Source organism: Micromys minutus (genome assembly GCF_963924665.1).
Source record: "Micromys minutus genome assembly, chromosome: 1".
Classification (NCBI taxonomy): Eukaryota; Metazoa; Chordata; class Mammalia; order Rodentia; family Muridae; genus Micromys; species Micromys minutus.
The window spans coordinates 50,533,150-50,554,084 of NC_137969.1; the positions used below are offsets into that span (position 1 = coordinate 50,533,150).

General features: G+C 38.0%; 2 protein-coding genes across 3 annotated transcripts in view; one reads left to right on the forward strand and one right to left on the reverse strand.

Moving 5' to 3' along the window:
* The window catches only part of CCDC85A (coiled-coil domain containing 85A), a 222,439-nt gene that overhangs the window by 181,850 nt on the left and 19,654 nt on the right, over positions 1–20,935 (reverse strand). The window lies entirely within an intron of this gene.
* On the forward strand, positions 4,046–5,626 carry LOC308440193 (glycogenin-1-like). The gene has a single exon (XM_080942205.1). It carries the CDS (start codon positions 4,089–4,091, stop codon positions 5,082–5,084), a length of 996 nt encoding a protein of 331 aa, XP_080798331.1. The 5' UTR covers positions 4,046–4,088; the 3' UTR covers positions 5,085–5,626.

Sequence of the window (20,935 nt, forward strand, 5' to 3'; positions counted from 1 at the left end):
TATTTTAATGCTGCAACCCTTTAATACAGTTCCTCATGTTGTGGTATCTCCAATCATAACTTCATAATTGTAACTTGTCTACTCTTATAAATTGTAATGTAAATACTTTTTGAGATAGGAATTTACTAGAGGAGTCATGACCCACAGGCTGAGAACCTTTGATCTGGCACCAAACCCTAGAGTTAACATCATATTTGACAGTAAGAAACTAGAGTCTAGATCCTGAATAATGTGAAATATACTCTCTCTATTTGTGTTGGACATTGTACTAGAAATGCAAGCTCGCATAATAAGATGAGAAAAAGAAATAAATACTGTAAAATCTGGAAAGAGAAATAACATTGCATTTATACTGGCAGATGCCATAATTATCTAAGTAGGACATCTCCAAAATTGATAAGAAATAAAAGCTTTCTAAAACTAGCAAGTAAGAATAGCAAGGTCAAAGATGAGGTTATAAAAACTATTGCTAAGAATTAAAACAATGAACAATGGAAATTCATAATTTTAAAGCCATTTTATTTAAAACGGCAGATAAAAGATTTAAAATATTTAATAATTTATGAAATGAGTTTATACACTGAAAACTACAACATTGATTTTTATAAAATGAAAGATCTAAATAGAGAGAGAACCTATGCCTGTAAATTGGAAGACTCAATTTAATAAGCTTGATTTATAGGTTTGATGAACTTTAAATAAAATTCCCAACAAAACACTATAAGTGTATCAATGCATTCATTTTAATGTAGGTAGTGTCTTAGTTAGGGTGTTCATTTCTGTGATGAGAGACACCATGACCAAGGCAACTCCTGTAAAAAGTAACATTTCATTGGAGCTGGCTTACTGGCTCAGAGTTTCAGTCCATTATCATCTAGGCAAGAAGCATGGAAGCATGCAGGTAGATATGGTGCTGGAGAAGCTGAGAGTTCTACATTTTGATCCAAAGGCAGTCAGGAGAAGATTGTCTCTAGGCAGCTAGGAGAAGGGATTCAAAACTCAACCCACAACTACACAATTCCTCCAACAAGGCCAATGCCTCCTAATAGTAACACTCCCTATGTTAAGCATATTCAAACCTCCACAGGTAAGAAAAAATATAAACAAAAACAAAAACAGGAAAGACCAACACAATACTAAAGAACAATGAACTTGTAGGAAGCATCTAAAACATTTAAAGTAATTCCATAATTACTCTAAAGAACCACTATTGAGCCATTAACACTAGGAAATTACCAAAACAATAGTCACAAACATCAACAAAGCAGAAGAGAGAACTCAGAAATGGATCTACACAATTATACTAAATTAATCAAAAAAAAAAAAAAAATCAGTTCAATAGAGAAAAAGCATCCTTTCAGAAGACAGTGCTGAGACAACTGGTGGTTTATATTGATCCAAAAATGTGTGCACTGACTTTATAACTTCATAAAAATTAACCCAAAATGAACCATATACCTAAGTATAAACCACCATCTTAATAGGTGTTCCATTGTTGTGCAGAGACACTGTGACCATAGCAACTTTTATAAAGGGAAACATTTAACTTTACCTGGCTTATAGTTCATTGTCATCATGGTGGAGAGCATTGTGGCAGACAAGTAGGTCTGGCACTGGAGAAGTTGAGAGTCCTACATACAGGTCCACAGGCAGCAGATAAAGAGAGACACTGGGTCTGGCTTAGGCCTTTGAAACCTGAAAGCCCAATCCTAGTGACACATTCTAACAAGGCCACACCTACTCCAAAAAGGTTACACCTCCTAGTCCCTAAAGTAGTGCCACTCCCTGGTGACCTAGTATTTAATACATGAATCTATGGAGATGGAGCATTCTTATTTAATCCACCACAATCACAAAACTCTCTGACCACATGCATGCTGGTAAAGGTTTCCATGTACCTTACCATTAATCCTCATCTATAGTTTGAAAACTGTATGGTATAAATCCGGATTATTCAAATTAGACCTTTGTGTAGCATTTACTGCATACAGATATCATTGAATTACCTACACAATTCTCTTAATTCAACCTTCTATAAAGTGGGAGTTATTACAACATTCTTACTAAAAAGGAGAGCCCTTAAAATGCTAGAGAGATGGCTTGGTGGTTGAGAGTACTAGATGCTCTTCCAGAAGACCCAGGTTCAATTTCAGAACTTATTTTTGGCAGTTCACTACCCTCTGTAACTCTAGCCCTTAGGAGACTCTCTTTCTGCCCTCTATAGGTACTGCACACACATGGTGAATAGAAAACCATGAACATAGTCCGAATACACATAAACATAAAATAAAATACTTTAAGTGATAAACCTATGTCCTACCATTTTATAATTTGTCTAAGGTCATCCAACTCACAACTGGAAATGCTAGGATTTAAACCTATGTGTCCTTGAAGCCCACCATGCTAACCACACAGTACAGTGATAGTGACTTTTCACCCAAAAAGTTGTGCTTATTCATTTAGCAATATCTTAATAGTGTTCAGAATCACCATCTTCTATCAGCCAATCCTGGTCCACATGTCTACACAGCCTTATCTGGAGCAGTGTAGTGCTTCTCTTTTAATCTGCTGCATCCTGCCTCTGAATGACCTTCTGGGAGCTAATACTAAAGCCTTCCTACCAACTTGTAACCTCTGTGATTTGGCCACATTTGAGACAAGAGGCTTTTGGGATTGTTCTATTTTCGGTTACTGGGCTTTCCTATATCTGAACTGAAACAAGGCAGAAAAGAATCACTTTAACAGCAACTTTTTGTACTCGAAATAAATACTCTTTAAAATCCAGTCATTAACTGTGCATTAGTCTCTTTTTCAAGTGGTTCCTAGAGTGCAAAATAATAAAAATTTTAAGAGGCAGTTCAATCCCCATTTGGCCTAGTTCCTGGAGTGGAGGGATCCAAGGAGAAGTCATCTCTCTCTCTTCCTTCCTCCGGCATCCTTCACAAAAAGGCAATCCCTAGAAAACCTCTTTTGTTTCAAACAGGTAATCTTAACTTCTTAGTTTCACCTCATGGCAACTTAAAAATCTGATCTTAATCTCAAGGCAGATCTTTGTCAAATAAGGTGGTAGAGCCACTGCCAGCCTGTCTCTACAAGGAGTGACAGAACATGTGAAAAGATGCCTCAATTCCAGGACTAAGTGGGCTAAAAGTTGTCAAAGCCTAGCTCAGTGCTTATTGTGGTAAATTTTAGAGGCCAAAGTGATCCATTTGCAGGTTGTTAGAACTGCCACAAATGAACCATAGTGACTGTGATTTTTATGCCAGAACCTGGAAGACAGAGGTGAGCAGGAGTTCAAGGTCATCTTCACATATATATGTCAAGGTCAAGACTAACCTGAGCTACATAAGACCCTGTCTCAAAACACAATATTAAAGAATCAACATAAATGTCTAGAGCCCTAACGAAGTCTTTGTTGCCCTGCAAGCTCTCACCTCAAGCTTTTTGGACTGTGGGATTATGCCCTGATTTGCATCATTAATGATAGCTCGTATATGAAGTTTATTAGCTTCTTAGTTGCCAAGGTTGAAATGATACAATCAGAATCTCAAGAGTTAGAGGAGATGGGATGGCTACTCTGTTGTTAAACAATAAAAATGTGAGAAAGAACATTATTACATCATTCTCTCTGGAGAAAAAAATAATCAAGCATCATCCACCAAAAATTGATGTCCACACTTTATAAATAAGATGAGCCTTCAAAAAGTAGTGTAAGCTGTCCTCACTGGCATAAAGTTTATGAAAAAAAAAGCCAGAATCTGTATGAGGTCACCTGAATCCAAATACCATGTTCTTCTCCCTACCAGATAGATACTAATAGAAGCTATGAATATCTTGTGGAAATAAATACATGCTCTTCACTAGAGGACCCAGGAACAGGATCGCAAGTCCTGTTACACACAAAGGAAAGCTTGTTTTGACATTTAGCAGTAAACTTTATACTTTGGTGATACACAAAAGACACCACCAAGAGACATAGTTTTTGAATAAAGGTCATGACTATCTTCCTAAATAAATACACCTTTTCGCTCCCTGCTGGCCGAGGTCACCTACCGGCGCCCGGCTCCTCCAACCCACCCGGCCACACCATGACAGATCAGGCTTTTGTGACGCTGACCACGAACAATGCCTATGCCAAAGGTGCACTGGTCCTGGGCTCATCTTTGAAACAGCACCGGACTACTAGGAGGATGGTTGTACTCACCAGCCCACAGGTTTCAGACTCCATGAGAAAGGTTTTAGAGACTGTCTTTGATGAAGTCATCATGGTAGATGTCTTGGACAATGGTGATTCTGCTCATCTAACCTTAATGAAGAGGCCTGAGCTGGGCGTCACACTGACTAAACTCCACTGCTGGTCACTTACTCAGTATTCCAAATGTGTGTTCATGGATGCAGATACTCTGGTCATCTCAAATATTGATGATCTTTTTGAAGAATTGTCAGCAGCACCAGACCCAGGGTGGCCTGACTGTTTCAATTCTGGAGTCTTTGTCTATCAACCCTCAATTGAAACATATAACCAGCTGTTGCATCTTGCTTCTGAGCAAGGTAGTTTTGATGGCGGGGACCAGGGCCTACTGAACACATATTTTAGTGGCTGGGCAATGACAGATATCACGAAACACCTGCCATTTGTGTATAACCTGAGCAGCATCTCAATATACTCCTACCTCCCGGCATTTAAAGCGTTTGGGAAAAATGCCAAAGTTGTACACTTCCTGGGACGAACCAAGCCATGGAATTATACTTACAACCCCCAGACAAAAAGTGTCAAATGTGAATCCCAGGACCCAACTGTGAGCCACCCAGAGTTTCTGAACCTGTGGTGGGAGATCTTCACCACCAACGTCTTACCCCTGCTCCAACAGCATGGCCTTGTCAAAGATACCTGCTCCTATCTAATGATGGAACATGTCTCAGGAGCCTTGTCAGACCTGTCCTTAGGGGAGGCCCCACCTGCACCACAGCCTTCTATGTCCTCAGAAGAAAGGAAGGAATGGTGGGAACAGGGCCAGGCTGATTACATGGGAGCAGATTCTTTCGATAACATCAAGAGAAAACTTGACACTTACCTGCAATAGAAGCACTGCCATTTTCCTGTGGACACAGCCATGTCTTAGGCACGTTTCGATACATAGTATGTGAAGTCTGTTACAATTGTTAGAGGCTATCACAAAACCTCATCAGCTTCGGGGTGTGGGCAGGGCAACAGGTGGGAACTGGGCAAATGTGATTACCTAGTAATTCTATTATGTGGACAAGTTTTCTGTTTAACCCTAGAACTTTTTCAAAAACTCTAAGTTCTTAAAAAAAAAAAAAAAAAAAAAAAAAAAAAAAAACAACTCTAGATTCTTAAATTGCCAATGTGTGATAAAGGAAAGCCAACATTAAGCTAAGATGGCTCTCTCTCAAACGGTACAAAAATCGACTCTCCATATCCAAAACAAGATATGACATTTTCCCAGTATGTGCTTGTTGTATCCTTCACGAGACCTGCAGTGTAGAACTGCTCAAAGCTTGTCAGAGAAGTAGCCTTCCAGACTCAAGTGGCCTTTACTAACACTGCAGAGTGATTCTTAAGCCTACCAGCTAGTGTAAGTACACCAGTTTTCTATGCACCATGAAGGCAGCATGCAGACTTGCTCTTTCCCAGTTATTACTTGAAAACTGCAGTGTGCTCTCTGATAGTAGCTGTGTTAGCACTGTGTATAACAAATAAAGACTTATTGACATATAAAAAATAAATAAATAAATACACCTTTTCTTATAGTGTGAATAACACAAGAAGTGATGCATTCTCTCTATCAAATATGAAACCAAACTCATCTCTGCACACAGAGCACTGCGCTCATGCAGGGATATATGGAATGGGCTCACTGCTGGGCTTCAATCAGACAGCCACTTCACAGACACTTTCCATAAGTCCTATTATCCTGTGTATTGATCAAAAGAGACAGAAGATTTGCTTCCCTTGAAAATTTAAGTTAGAACTGGGCAGGCAGACAATAAAAACTATTATGCTCAAACAAATGCTATGGGATGCTACAAAACATGGAAGGAAAAAATAAAACTAAAAACACTGGAAATGAAATGCAAATGAAACCTAACACCAGAGAAGGCTTCCAGTGGGAATCTGGGTCAGATATACTGTGGTCCTTTCATTGGCTCCCACAGACTTATAAGGAGTAGCTTTATGGACGGTGTAACCTTGTTGAAGTTGGTAAGATATTGTTGAAGAAAATGTGTCATTTGGGGGTGGGCTTTGAGGTTTCAGCTGTTGGAGCCTAGCCAAATCTCTCTTTCTTCCTGCTTCCTGTAGATCCAGATGTAAAACTCTCAACTATCTCTCCATGATCATGTCTGCATGCATGTCACCAAGCTTCCCAACGTGATAATAATGGATTAAAACTCTGGACTGTAAGCAAGGCCTAGTAAAATGTTTTCATTTATAAGAGTTTCCATGGTCTTAGCATCTATTCACAGCAATAAAACCCTAGGACATATACTTAACAAATACTGAGAATCAAGCAGTCAGTTTTAATGAAAGCAACTTGAAGTGTGGATGTGTTAGATTGGTAGTTTTCATCCTTCCTAAAGCTGTGACTCTTTAAGAGACGTCCTCATGTTGTGGTGACTCCCAACTATAAAATTGTTTTCATTGGTACTTCATATCTGTAATTTTGTACTGTTATGGATCATAATATAAATATCTGATATGCAACCCCTGAGAAAGTGTCGTTCAACTTTTAAAGGGATCATGGACATTGAGAAAAACTTTGTTAGAGGAATGAAGCGACCTGGATATGTGATATAAGAGTTAAACTAAATCCAGATTTTTCATATGACATACAATAAAAGAAGACTGGGGGTGTTGGGAGCCGTTGGTACCTCACCAATAGATGGCGCCAGCTTCCCGCCAATGACTCAGCTAACAGAGCTGTTGCCTGGCCCAAGAGACATAGTGCTCATATATCAGAGAGGTCACAGCCCGCATACTAGTGAGCTACTGGAGGATGCACCAATCAGGTAGCAACACAAGTCTCTGGGGCATATATAAGCAGGACATTTTTCTTCCACATGGGTCCCCTGCTGAGAGAGCTGTACAATAAAGGTTGTTTGCAGAAGAATCCTGTTGTTGCACACCATTCTTGCCGGCGGGATGTGGGGCACACGACATGGGGGTTTCACCCCCCAGTAGTAATGAAACTCTACTATTGATTTATTATCCTCTGAATCAGAATAATTGATAAGGATTTAATATAATCACTCTGAAACAGAGGACACATTGAATGGGAAGGTACTAGAGATTACAGAAAGCAAAGGTAAATAGCAGACAACTGCAGGCCCCTGGAGAGAAGCTATGTGGGTCTAAGCTAAGGTGATGAAGATGGACAAAAGAAGTGGTTGGTTGAGAGGACAGATTGCCCAAGTCTGCAGATAATCTGAATGCTAAACACTCAAGAAAGAGAGGGAGAGTCCAATATTCCACTCAATATTCCAATATTCCAGCTGAAACTATTTCCATCAATAGTTCACTGAGGGGGGAACTTCAGTGGAAATAAAAGAGATTGTAATGCTAGTTTTAGGGATTTTAATCCTACTAAAATGGTACTTTCTCATTTATAAAGTTTCTGAGAGTTCTAAGAACTATGAAATATGATTTAATTGTCCACAATGACATTAATAATATCCTTAGAACATTTTTAAAAAGTAATCAAGCAAATCATGGTCACATCCCAAGAAAGAGGTAGGATGGGGAGAAATGTACAAACCCAATGTTGAGAAGTAGGAAATGAGGGTGAAAGAGAGAACACATCCCTGCAAGAAAAAAACAAGTCCAGACCTCAAAGAATGTAATGCCCCCTCCAGCGACCTGCTTCGCAGCCTCAGTCATACTAACTCAGCTTCATAAAAGGAGCTTTCCCCAAAACATTTAGATTCAAACTTAGACCACATGAAATTCTGGAATCCCAGGGACCACAGATTGACCAAATAAAACCTACTTCTCCCATCCCAGGCATGGGATGCATATATAAAGAGACCACCATGGTATTCCAACCACAGAACTAATGTCCTCTTGCTTAGACCTCACACACTATGGAGAGGAAACAAACTACTCTATTCTCACCCACCAATACACAGAATCCCTAAACATAATGAAATGGTTGATGTTTTACTTTATATATGGCTACACAGAAATAAAAAACTAGAATGTTCCTTCCAACAGACAGGTAATGCTCTGATCCCACTGTTGGGGGTAGATGATGGGCCAGTGTCAGGAAACTCACCAACTTGTCAAGCAGATTTTTGTGTTACTTTTTCAGTTGCTTAATAAAGCATAAGGACCAAATAAAAACATGGCTGTGACTTGATTGAACCCTTGGACTACTGAGTACAACCTACCACATCTTGAGAAGCCACATGGACCCTCTTGCCAAGAGGACAGAGCTAGTGCAATTCTGTGTTATCAATACTGCTTTGCATCACCTGATGCTGCTTTTCCTTACATAATAAAGAAGATGCAGTTCTACTGAGGACTTCGATCTCCAGAACAATTCTCTAAGATCTACTTTTCTTCAAGATCTGCCCTGAATTTTATGGTTCACAATTTCGTTATAGAAAGCAATGATGGGACCATCTGAAGCTGAGGACCTGTTAAGAGGAAAATATAAGTTCAAGTAGCCAGGAAACAGGACTATAAAATAGCATCTCAAAATCTAATGTATAACAGTAGCTGAATAAATACATACATACATGCATACATACATATATACATACATACATACATATATACACAGATACATAGATATATAAAGACAAAAAAGATAAGGAAATAAGTAGCCTTTGTCAGTTGAATATCTAGATTTCCTTTATTCTGCATTTTGACAACTCCATAAAAATGAAATTTCTTACCATATCCCAGAACCACTTATTCCTGGATTATATGCATTGCTAGATCTCAGAAGCAGAAATGATGAGTTCTTCAAATTTCCAATTACAAGTGGAGACCTATCGATGGAGCCGGTTCATCATAGTCAATAAAGTAAACTCTTTGTCTAAAATGAGCATACTAAACAACTGAAAGAAGCAATTTCCATTTAACTACTCAAAAAGGAGAATTTAATACTGTTCATAATGAGAAAAAAAGAATGAAAACAGATCTGCGTCTCTGTAAATATCATTCAGGCTTAACTTAATCTTCTTTTAAGTGACTTGGGTTTTTATCTGTTTGTGTGTTTATTTAATTTTCTTTCCAGGGAGCACAGAAAGAAATTCACATGAGATTCAATAAGAACATTTAGTTTCAAGTGTGTCATTTGAACAAATGAGCATTCTGTCTACTTTTTGTAAAATCACTGTGCCACAGCCACCTGACCTGTAGCTGAAATATCTATAGTTAATTCTAAAGGCTTAGATATAAATTCAGGCAGCCAATTCACATCTGCCACCAACCTCAGACCTTGTCACTAACCGGGCTTCTTCAGGTATGACGTTCAAAATAGCCAAATGTTGGTACCAGGGCCGAAGCTCCCTTTTGACTTTCTTTTTCTTGTAATCGGTTTGCATAAGGGAGGTCTTTAGAAGGCTGAAGAATCCTTGCCTTTCCCTATCTGTTTTACAAGTGGATGGGTTTTGAGGGTAGGGTATGGAGTTTCAGGGAAATTCTGGCTTCTCTGGCATTTACAGATAAATTGAAGACCATGAAGTGAACCAGTATTAATATAAAATGATGCACCCTAAGACAAATAGCAAAGCTCCCCTAATAGTGTTTCTTTGTGCTCTCCTCCCTTTCATCCTACCACAGTGCCGGTTGAGCCTATGAGGGATGGACTTGGAATGGGGACACTATCATTTGTATCATCCTAAAGCTTAAAATTCACTATGAAAGCTGAAAGACCCTTTAAGTAGAAATAACTTGACCCCCAGGAAAGTAAATCCCCATGTAGCTAATAAAATTCCCATGAACCCTTCTTAATGCTCATTACTTATCACTCTGACAGTGAGGACTGTATGGATGAGCACTTCGGCGTTGTGATGCATACTTCTCCTTCGAGAGACTCTGATGCCATGAGACAGAGCTCTCAGTGTTGCCATCCCAGCATTTGGTTTATGCATGCATTGTTGTGTATTCTGGGGTAGCAGGGAGAGACTACACTCAGATTTCATTTATAAATAGAATTAGCTATAAGCAGTTATTTATCCCTTATGGGTTAATAAAATTAGCATTCTGAATATTATAAACAGAAACTGCCGGTAAAGTGTTTATGTTCATGAAAGACTACAATATTGAAAGCAGAATAAGAAACACAGTACATATAGGAAGACAACAGAAAGCTTGATGTCTTTTAAGGAAATTTTACTGTTCTCTCTCCAACTAATAAGGAACTAGCTTCACTGCTCCACTAAATTTAAATCCAAAGTCTGAAGAAGGAACAACTGTTCTGGCTGCTCAACGATTTGCACACTCAGTTCCCAGCTGGTGGTGATGTTTTACAAAGTTGTGTAGCTTTTAGGAGGAGACTACTAGAAGAGTGATCATGGTGGGAAGGGGATAGTTCTTCATGTTTACACCAACCTGATTCCAACCTTGTATCTACTTCATGTTCTGCTAAGGAAATGTGAACACGCTGCTGCTGCCAGACTCACTCCACCATGCGTCTTCAATAGAGCAACTTGCTTCCATGTCTTGCCTGCCATAATGACTGTATTATGGCTTATAATAATAATAGCCATAAAAACCTCTCCCTTCAGTTGCTTCTTGTCAGGTATTTGGTCACCTTAACAAGTAATGCAGCTAATATGAGACCATTTTCCATTATTCCTATGTGACAAACTAATGTTGCTATTACAAAACATCCAGGAATGATGCCCTCTATAGCTGGGCATCAACACACTATCTAAAACAACCTCCCGCAACCTAAGCAAGAGCTCAGCACAGACTTACTAATCTCACTGATCCTGAAAACACCACTCACTTTGACCTCTACAGCCTCAGACATCCCTGTCATCCAAACCCCAAAATTGCTCAAGAACCAACCATACATCATTGCTTTTTTGAGTAGCCAATCCTAATATGACAAGCATTCTGTGAGCCATGTCCCTAAGAATGAAATTCCACAACCCCAACAATCCCCTGGCTCCTGTTTAATAGGGATGAGTTTTTCATGAGATCAGAATATTCAGATAGTCTTGTATCATTCTTGCTTTTCTGCATTTCCACTTTAGTAATATATTCCTCATGGCTACTTTCCTTCAGTTGTGGATATGTTGGGCAGACCACAAACTTCTTGCCTCTCACTATGCTACTCTGTCTAGTAGTGTCTATCATATTGTACCCACATGGAAATCAAAGATAAATATTTGTGAAATAAGTAGTGTATGTGTATTTTTAATTCCTCATCTGCATATGGAATAGTGCAGAAATTCATACAAGAAAATATGAGTAGATAGGGTCTTCTTTGGAGCACCTACACTCATGAGCCTTTGACTATTCCCCAGTGCTTCTCTCTATTGTCATTTCTGTATGTTTGACTTCACTGTTTATCAGAGGACACACTCCGACCTGCCTTTCATGTGTTGTGATAAATCTCCAGTATGCTGACATTACTGAGAATGCGTGACTGCCTCATTAGTCAAGAAATGATATAATGAAACCATTCCATCCCTTTTGTTACTATGCCCTTCTCACCTTCACTGAAGGCTTTATTCCAAACAAGTCCAAGCTCTTGCTGTAGATGAACCATATTTAAGTGCCAACAATAAAAGATAATATGACTCTTTAGCCAACAATTCCGGGAAAGGACAATGGAAATCTGGTGGTATAGAGTGAATAGGATTTACCCATTCGCTCTTTATCTGTGTGACAAGGGTGCTGAGCAGCAGAAGGGTGTTTAATAGGGCTTAATTTGTCATGAAATCAGATTATACAGATAGTCTTGCATCATCCTTGGTTTTTCATATTTCTGCTTTCTGCCATGAAATGGGGAAAAACAAAGAACATAGCCTTCATGAGCCAAAATGTACCTCTTTATTTCACAAAGTACCCATTCTCAGGAATTCTGTTACTGTACCCAAAATAGACAGTAAAATCTGTTGATACAGAACATAAAAAATTACAAAGAAAGCCAGAGGCCATGGCCTCACCTCTAGTATGCCAATGGCTTACTCTCCTGATAAACTACACTCTGCCATTGGCAGAGTTTTGAGATAACTCTGTGTATAAAAGAACAGAAAGTGATGCACTCACTCTCATCTTCCAGCTTACCATCACAGTAAGCAACATGAAAAGGTAAGAAAGACAAGGATCTCAACACAGTGTGCACTTTATAGTAGCCAGTATATGTGTGCGTGCTATTTGAGACCTGCCCAAGCCAAAAAAACGGAAGCAGCAGACTTAAGAAGTATACAAGCACACACCACCTCCCTAGAGTTTCATGATTTTCTTTGTCATCTACAGTGTACAGACTCATTGCTGTGGGTATTCTGAGCGGAAAAGGTCCATTCACCATATGGGGTAAACTGATAGAACCCTGATAGTTTCCTACTGTGCACAAAGTTGAGGACAAAACCCAAATCAATGATTTAGGTCATGCCATACATGATGAAATGTCCACATTGGCAGATAATTCTTTTTAGAAGTTGTCCTTATTCTCCATGCTGAAACTAAGACTAGCTTCATAATTTCTGGAAGTCAGGTGGAGCAATAGATTGGAAAAGAAGCTCCCAGGTCCAGCTGGCTTAAATCTTCGACTATGAATCTTCATCCTTCCTGTCCCAGGAAAAGGAAATGAAAGAAGCTATAGAAACTGCATAGGCCATGACTCCTGCTTCTTCACCTCAACTCTGTCTATATTTATTCACTTAAAATCTGTACATTTATCTCCTTTTTATATAAAATAAAGTTGTTTAATTAATAAAAACTATATTTTATAATGGGATGAAAATAAATTTCCCAGATACTATACTAGAAATGCGCAGTGATGGCATTGTTGAATCAGAACCCAGAACCACATTTTACTTCAAAATGAACGAATAATTTTAAGGTACATATCAGTAAAATGTCACCGCACAAACTGCTTTTAACTAAATCCATTGTGGATTTACTTTAGAATGACAGTGGCTCCTTTTTTGAGGTAATGGTAGCATTTAACTATTATTTTATTGTCTATAATCAATGTTGCAAAAACCTGCCAGATAAAATCCCTAAATTTTAGTTGTGAAGTCCAAATTCTGAGACTACCAATGTAAAACTTCTTGACTAGCTTTTCCCATGGTAGACAGATCATTCTGCACACATTGTATGTCCACAATGTTTCCCATTGTATGTAAGGTCCCGCAGCAAGACACCAACAGAGTCAACTCAATTTGAATTATGACAGGACACATGTGGCACGACCCTACCCCTCATAAGTTAGTCCATCACATTCTCTAGACTCTGTTCAACATTCCATCACTTTAAAGAGTTTGACAGCAAAGTCTGGCCATTTTGTTCAAGACTAAAATGGAATTTAGAGTAAGAGGGAAAATAAGGGGGGGGGGGTTATCAAATTGTTTTTCACTGTCTTTTTAAAGCTATATAAATAAATCTTAAATATCCCCATTTAAAGATGAGCATCTACTTTACCACAGGGATGAAACTTCAGACACATTTATACACATCAAACTAACTACATGTCTATTATCAAAAGCACAGTAACACCAGAAACTTTTATAAGTCAGTACCATCTACTGTATGTACGCTAGGTAAATGTTTTTGAAGATGTGTTTGTAGATTAGTCCAATAATCCATAGGGTATGCTCACTCCTTTTGTATTCACAACATGAAAATCCAAAGATATTAAACATGAAATTGACATTGTATATAGTATTAGGATACAAAAGGCTAAAGGTCTGATTTAAGTATAAGTACTGAGGAGATACTGCAAAAATTAACAAGTTCAAGTCTGTGCCCTACAGATTTTTGAGAAGCCTGATGCTCCTAACAGCTTCTCATGAAAGTCACTATACTAAAGAGGTTATTCCTGACATACCATGGTTGACTCCAAGACTTCAAGTTCATCATAATTATAAATGTGCTCTCCTCGTGTGTAAAATGCGCATTATTGGTTCAACTACTTTCCCCCATAGCTTTACAGGAACAGCAATCTGGGTGGCTTCTGTAACACCAAATACACACACCCTGTCAATCAACCTAAGCCCAAGAACAGTATGCATGACCCAACAGACAAATTCCTTCAGGTTCTTTATAGCAGTTCTCCCTCTCAAACTAGTGGTGTTTCTAGACTGTCTTTCTCTTCCGTTTTCATTCTCCCTCCTGTCATATGTCAACTTTTATCTTCTTTTCCCATTAAATGCCATCCAACTCACCACCTACTGGTATGATGAACAGCTATCTTTTCAGGGTCTTATTATTCTGATTAGGTGGAAGGTGAATTGGTACTTGCTCTCTGGAGAAATTGAGAGCTGTTGAATTAATGAATACAGTTAATTTGAATTCTCAAGTGCAGCCTGCTATGAGGGAAAAAATCAGATATCTGATGTTTGATAGGCTATCAAAAGTGGAATGTGAGTATACTTTGTACTTACTTCTGCCTATTGTGTTCTAATCAGAAGAACTGGCTTAATTAGTTTTGTTTACAGAAAGCTTGGTTATTAAAAACCCAGCTTTGTGAGACCAGTTGGTGTTGCCATCTGGCTGATCTGCTCACTTATGATTCTCTTCTGCTGCTTACTGTCCAGAAGTCAACACCTTTCCAGACACATAGCATATTGGCAGTCAGTACAAAAGCCTGTGTAAGGACTGGATGAAGGTCAGTCCATCTTGCCAAGAAAGCATCTAAAATAAAAGAATGCAGCCTGGGGTTAGGCCGAGAGAACACAAGACTGTTCTGTTTTTATAAAACTATTCTGTACCTTACAGTAACTAAATTTCTCCAGCCCTCTAACTAACTGGAAACCAGCCTTGAGCAATGCATTAAGCACTAGTAGTCAGTTTTAGTTTTTTTCTCCAAAAGTCTGGAGGCGTGAATAATTGGATATCTGTAACACAGAGCACTCTGTAACAGATATTTAAGATCATATGTCTTTCTGAACTGAACACAACTATACTGCCCTAATTTATATTCTTAAATATAGAAATAAGTATCTAGTAAAAACTGAAATAATAATAAAACAAATAATTAAATGTGTATTTGTGCATATGCACACATAGACCAGGTAGGTGGGATATTTTCTGACCTGGAAAAGTTACCCCTTGGTTAGCCTGGTAGGTCCCACCCATCCAACACCCAGCCCCAATTGCCAAGGGCTACCATATTAATGAAGAACTTAGTGAAAACCCTCTTACCAACATAAAACCCAAAAACCCAGAACTCCTAGACTCGAATGATCTCCCTGTCTCAGCCTCCTGAATGTCATACATCCCTGTGCTCAGCAAAGATACCTCTCAAGACATGAAAAGGGTGATTTTGTCATTAAACAAATACTAGGTTCTTAAATGAACCTAGATGATAACACCCTTGGCACAGATAGGCTACATAGGATTGTCTGTGACTCTTACACTATAAGTTACTATCCTGAACATGTAAACAACTATAACATGATAGTATCAGAGTATGCTGATTACTAGCTTGTTCCTCAAGGTCTGCTCAGCCTGATTTCTAATATAACTCATCACCACTAGCCCAGGAATGACACAATCTACAGTGGACTGAGCCCTTTCATAGCAATCAGTAATCAAGAAAAATAGCCCCACACTCTTGACTATAGGCCATCTGATAAAGAGATTTTATCAGTGAGGTTTCTCTTCCCAGACAACAATAACTTATGTCAAGTTGAACAAAAAAAAAAAAAAAGATAAATATTGTGGTGGTTTGGATTAAAATGACCCCAATAGGTTCATCTTCTTGATACTTGATCCCCAGTTAGTAGATTTATTTGAGAAGAATTGGGAGGTATGTCCCTGTTGGAGGAGGTATTGCCTTGTTGAAGTTCTATCAGTGGCAGAGAGCTTTGAGAAGTCCATAATAGGTCCATTTTCTCTCTATCTATCTCTATCTTTGTGTGCATGTGTTTCTGTGTGTGGGTCTCCCTCTAACTGTTCATGACTTCTTACATTCTGAATGTTTAGATATTTATCCTATATACACAAGTACAGGTTTCATCTTTCACCAATAAATAAATGATTGATTGATGAATATAGATGGATGGATGGACAGACAGATAAACAGACAGATATCTCCTTGCCACAAACACAGATCATTACAGAAAATCACAACTGATCAAAGCAACTAGAAAAGTGACTCTGTGCTGCCAGCCCAGACTTGATCTGAATCACAACTCCTATACCTAAGGCTAAAGGCTTATTTTAGGGGAAAGGGGTAGAAAGATTGTAAGGGCCAAAGGAACAGTTGGCAGTGAGATGTAATCTCCTACAAATGTTGGAGAAGCTAGACCTATGAAATCTCATCAGCTGACTAAACAAGACCTGAAGAATGATGAAAGCAATAGACACACTCATGTGGAAGGGGAAAATATCATGGCTTTTCAACTCTACATGACGAACTAGAGACAGCTAAAAAATTCTAAGAGCAGAAAAGATATTCTTTCAGAGGGAAGAGTTCTAAAATTGGTTATCCAACACCAAGTGGGCAGCCATGAGAGTATATACATACAAGTAACAGTCTTAGCAGTATTTATTTATATAGCTAGGCATATGCACATGTAACAACAATTAAATAAATACTGGGTATAAATTTGATAGAAGGAAAGCATAGGTACGTAAGAAGGGTTGAAGGAAAGAAAGGGAGAAGGGAAAATTATGTTTTAATTTTTAAAAGTAAAACACAATTTTTAAACAAGTCAACTAAAATTTTATAGCCCCAACCATACCAGCAGGCAAAAGTAGTGCTAAATATTCTTCAGATTTAAATCATTCCATTTTCTTTTTTGTTAAAGGAAATGAAGTAAAAGAGGTACATGTGGGAAAGTCACTCAATTATTTAAGTTCACAGCATTTAATGTTAAATGAATGTACATATAAGGTACTTAATTCTATGTCTAGTCAAAGATAAAGAGGGACAAAAGGGCTGGAAAGATGGCTCAGTTGACAAATTGCCTATCATACAAAAATATGAGGGCCTCATTTTGGATACTGAGCATACATATAAAAGCAAGCCTTGATGACATGTTTGTAACTCCAGGACTTATGGAAGTGATGGGATATTTAAAAAGTCCATCAAGAAAAATGAATCCCAAGGCCTTACTAGTCAGACACTATGGCCAATTAGTGAGCTCTTTAGTTCGATGGAAAACAAATTGGAAAGTTATCTAGGACAATACCTAAAGTGCCTCTGTTTTCCACAGTCATGTATACATATACAACACAAACACACATAAACACTAATGCACAAATGTATCCCCACACATGCCCACATAAATACAAACATTAAAAGAAGAAGAGGAGAGAGAGATTACATAGTGAGTAAAAAAGTAAGAGGGAAAAGAAAGTGGGAGGAAGTAGGAAACCCAGAGGCTAATGCATACAATTTAGGTATGTCCTTTGAGTAACTATAAAATCCATCATTTTCTACCCCATAGAAAAGCCTAAAGAAGATGCAAAGAACTAAATTGCTGAAGGTTCTGTTCCTGGAGTTTCATTTACCCAGATCTTGAATGTGTGTCCAGTTTCAACTGAGGACCAGGACTCCTCTATTCTGCGCTGCTCTTCCTGAATTCACAGGACAGTGTAGCAATATAAATGGTGTAAGTGACCAGCCCTGATATCTTATAAAGGAAAGGGAGCCGTGCTAATCACAAGATAAAAATGTAACCTGCGGCACACTCTGCCATCTTCCTGCTTCTCTACTTAAGAAAGAGCAGCACTTCTTTCTTCTAGAAATAGTCGAATGGCACTCAGAGAAGAATGTGGTTTCTGTCAGGCACAGCAGTAACTTGAATCTCACAGATTATAGGCAATATAAATTAGTGCCAAGATCTTAGATGTCTGTTTTACAGTGTTTTATAGTGTGCTCTCAAATTTTCTGGTTCGCTTAAAATCAGCTTATTTCAGAACATGAAAAGATCCTTAATATGTCTCAGAAAAACAAGGTCAAAATTAATTGCACAAATATATACAATGCACATCTGAGAGGGATCAGCCTCGGTTTGGAGAGGGATTGTTAGGAAAGGTGTCATGGTGCAGAGAAAAAGTAATTTGAAGTCAAATTACGGGTCCAAGCTGACAGCCAGCATTCTGCTTGAGACAGCTCTCCAAATAAATCTCCACTTGAGACAGTTCTCTGCTAGAAACCATTTTGAGACAGATCTCTCTTGCTAGAAAAAAAAATCTAAAACCTCTTTGAATAGCTCATGGGTCTTCCCATCAAATTTGAAACCATTTCTAGATAACAACTGATGGATTTTCTGATCAAGTCAGAAATCCTATTAGAAAAATTATAAATGTAATTTTTGAATTTTCTAATCAAAATCAGAAAGCAAACAAAAAAAAAAGGAAGGAAGACAGAAAGAAAGAAAGAAAGAAAGAAAGAAAGAAAGAAAGAAAGAAAGAAGAAAAGAAAAAAGAAAGAAAGAAATAAGGAAGGAATCTAAAAGAGCTGTGTTAGCTCTCAAAGCAGTCCTCTATATATAGCTTCTAGAAAACATTCTAAAAGGGATATATTCAGTTTTCAGACAGCGTCCTCTAACAGCTCCTATAAAACATTTTTAAAGGGCTGTGTTCACTCTCTAGGCAGCTTTCTCTTGATAACTCCCTTGAAAGCCAAAGACCAATCTGTTTTAAATGTTTATAAATTCGATTATATTAAATACATATTGCAAATGACTAAAGATTATTTATAGTTAGTTAGCAATAAATTTTTTATTTATTATTATTTTTACTTACATCTTTATTTTTTAAAAAGAGGTATACATATACAGTTTTTAAAGGCATTTTGGCATGATACTATATGAATATTTTTGTCAGTACTTAATTATTTTAGAGGTTTGATAGCATGCATTGAAATCCCACTAGTTACCATAAGCATAAAGTACATGTAGGACCAAATGTAACATTGAAACAGATTTTTTGGTGAGTATAGATTAAGCATAATGATCTGTGAATACCAAAAATTGCCACAAGGCTATATTCTTGGCTCTTGGATTATTAATGATTTAAGGTCCAGGTGTATCACACTCTGAGAGGATGTTATACATTTATTTTATTTCCTAAAAAGGACTGAGGCTTTTTTTTTTTTTTTTTGGCCTTTGTTTTTCTTGAGCTTCATATAGTCTGTGAGTTGTTTCTGGGGTGTTCAGAGCTTTCTGGGGTTAGTAACCAATTATCAGTGACTGTATATTATGTCTGTCCTTTTGTGACTGGTTTACCTCACTCAGGATGATATTCTCTAGATGCATCCATTTTCTTGAGAATTTCATAAAGTCGTTTTTTCTAATAGCTGAGTAGTACTCCAGTGTGTAAATATGCCACAATTTTTGTATCCATTCATCTACTGACAGACATCTGGGTTCTTTCCAGCTTCTGGCTATTATAAATAGGGCTGCTATGAACAATGTGGTGCATGTGTCTTTATTGTATGTTGGAGCATCTCTGGGGTATATTCCCAGGAGTGGAATAACTGGGTCTTCAGATATTACTATGTCCAATTTTCTGAGGAACCACCAGACTGATTTCCAGAGTTCTTGTACCAGTTTACAATCCCACCAACAGTGGAGAAGTGTTCCTCTTTCTCTGCATCCTCGCCAGCATCTGCTGTCATGTGAGTTTTTGACCTTAGCCATTCTGACTGGTGTGAGGTGGAATCTCAGGGTTGTTTTGATTTGCATTTTCCTGATGACTAAGGATGTCAAATCTTTTATTTACCAATCAATTCAGTCATTTACTTCAAGTTCCTTCCTGATTATCCCAGAAATCAACATTCATTCAGAACCCCTTCATTCTTAGAAAGAGATAGGAAGCCCATTTTTTAAAAACATTACAAATGGATTTAGAAAGCTGCCTTTGCTACCAACACTGGGCCTCACCTCACTGTGCCAGGCTGACCTTGAACTCAGAAATCTTCCTGACTTTGTATCTTTCTGATAGCTTGCTCATAGTACAGCTGTGTCTGTTGTTTTTGGTTTGTGAGGCCCCTCATATAATTTATATTGCATGCTTATATTTTGCACAGTTGTGAAATTATCTATTTTTTAATTCATATTTTTAGAGTTCTTTCCCACAGCCTTAACAGGTGTCTTGAAGCTCTCAGCATTTACCATTTTTGCTAAGAACTCATCCTCACCTCCTGGACTTATACTATCTTGGATTATCATGAAGTCATTAACCTTGGCAGAGGGGACATTTCCTCATAATCTTGGTAGGAAGAATATTTCCTGATAACCTTGGCAGGGAGAATATTTCCCAAAGGTGAATACATACACAAATAAGCTTCATGCCCAGCAACTGTCAAGATACACAGAGGCCCACATTTTGCTGGTTCTGTACTAGTGGCAAGAAACCAAGAAAAACCAGCCTGTCCATATGTCCAAGCAGGACTCGGCACTTACTATACACATTATGTGTTAAAATATGATTAAGAGCAAGGTGTGCTTATACCAAAGAACTAAAAAACATAACTATTTGAGTTCTTATATTACACAGAGGGCTAATTATTTGAAGTATAGTCTAAACCTGGGAAATAAAGTATAGATATTAAAAAGGCAAAATAGGTGCTTGGAAATATGTGAGTTGGTAAATATGAAAATCTGAGTTCAGATCATATACATCTGTAATACTAGACTTGGAAGGGCTGGCAAATGCAGGCAAATCCCAGAGCTTCCTAGCCAGAAAGATTAAGTATTCAGTTCAGAAGAGAGTATGTCTCAAAAGATATGACGTGCTATGTGAATGTACATCTTCATGTACATCTTGTTCTCT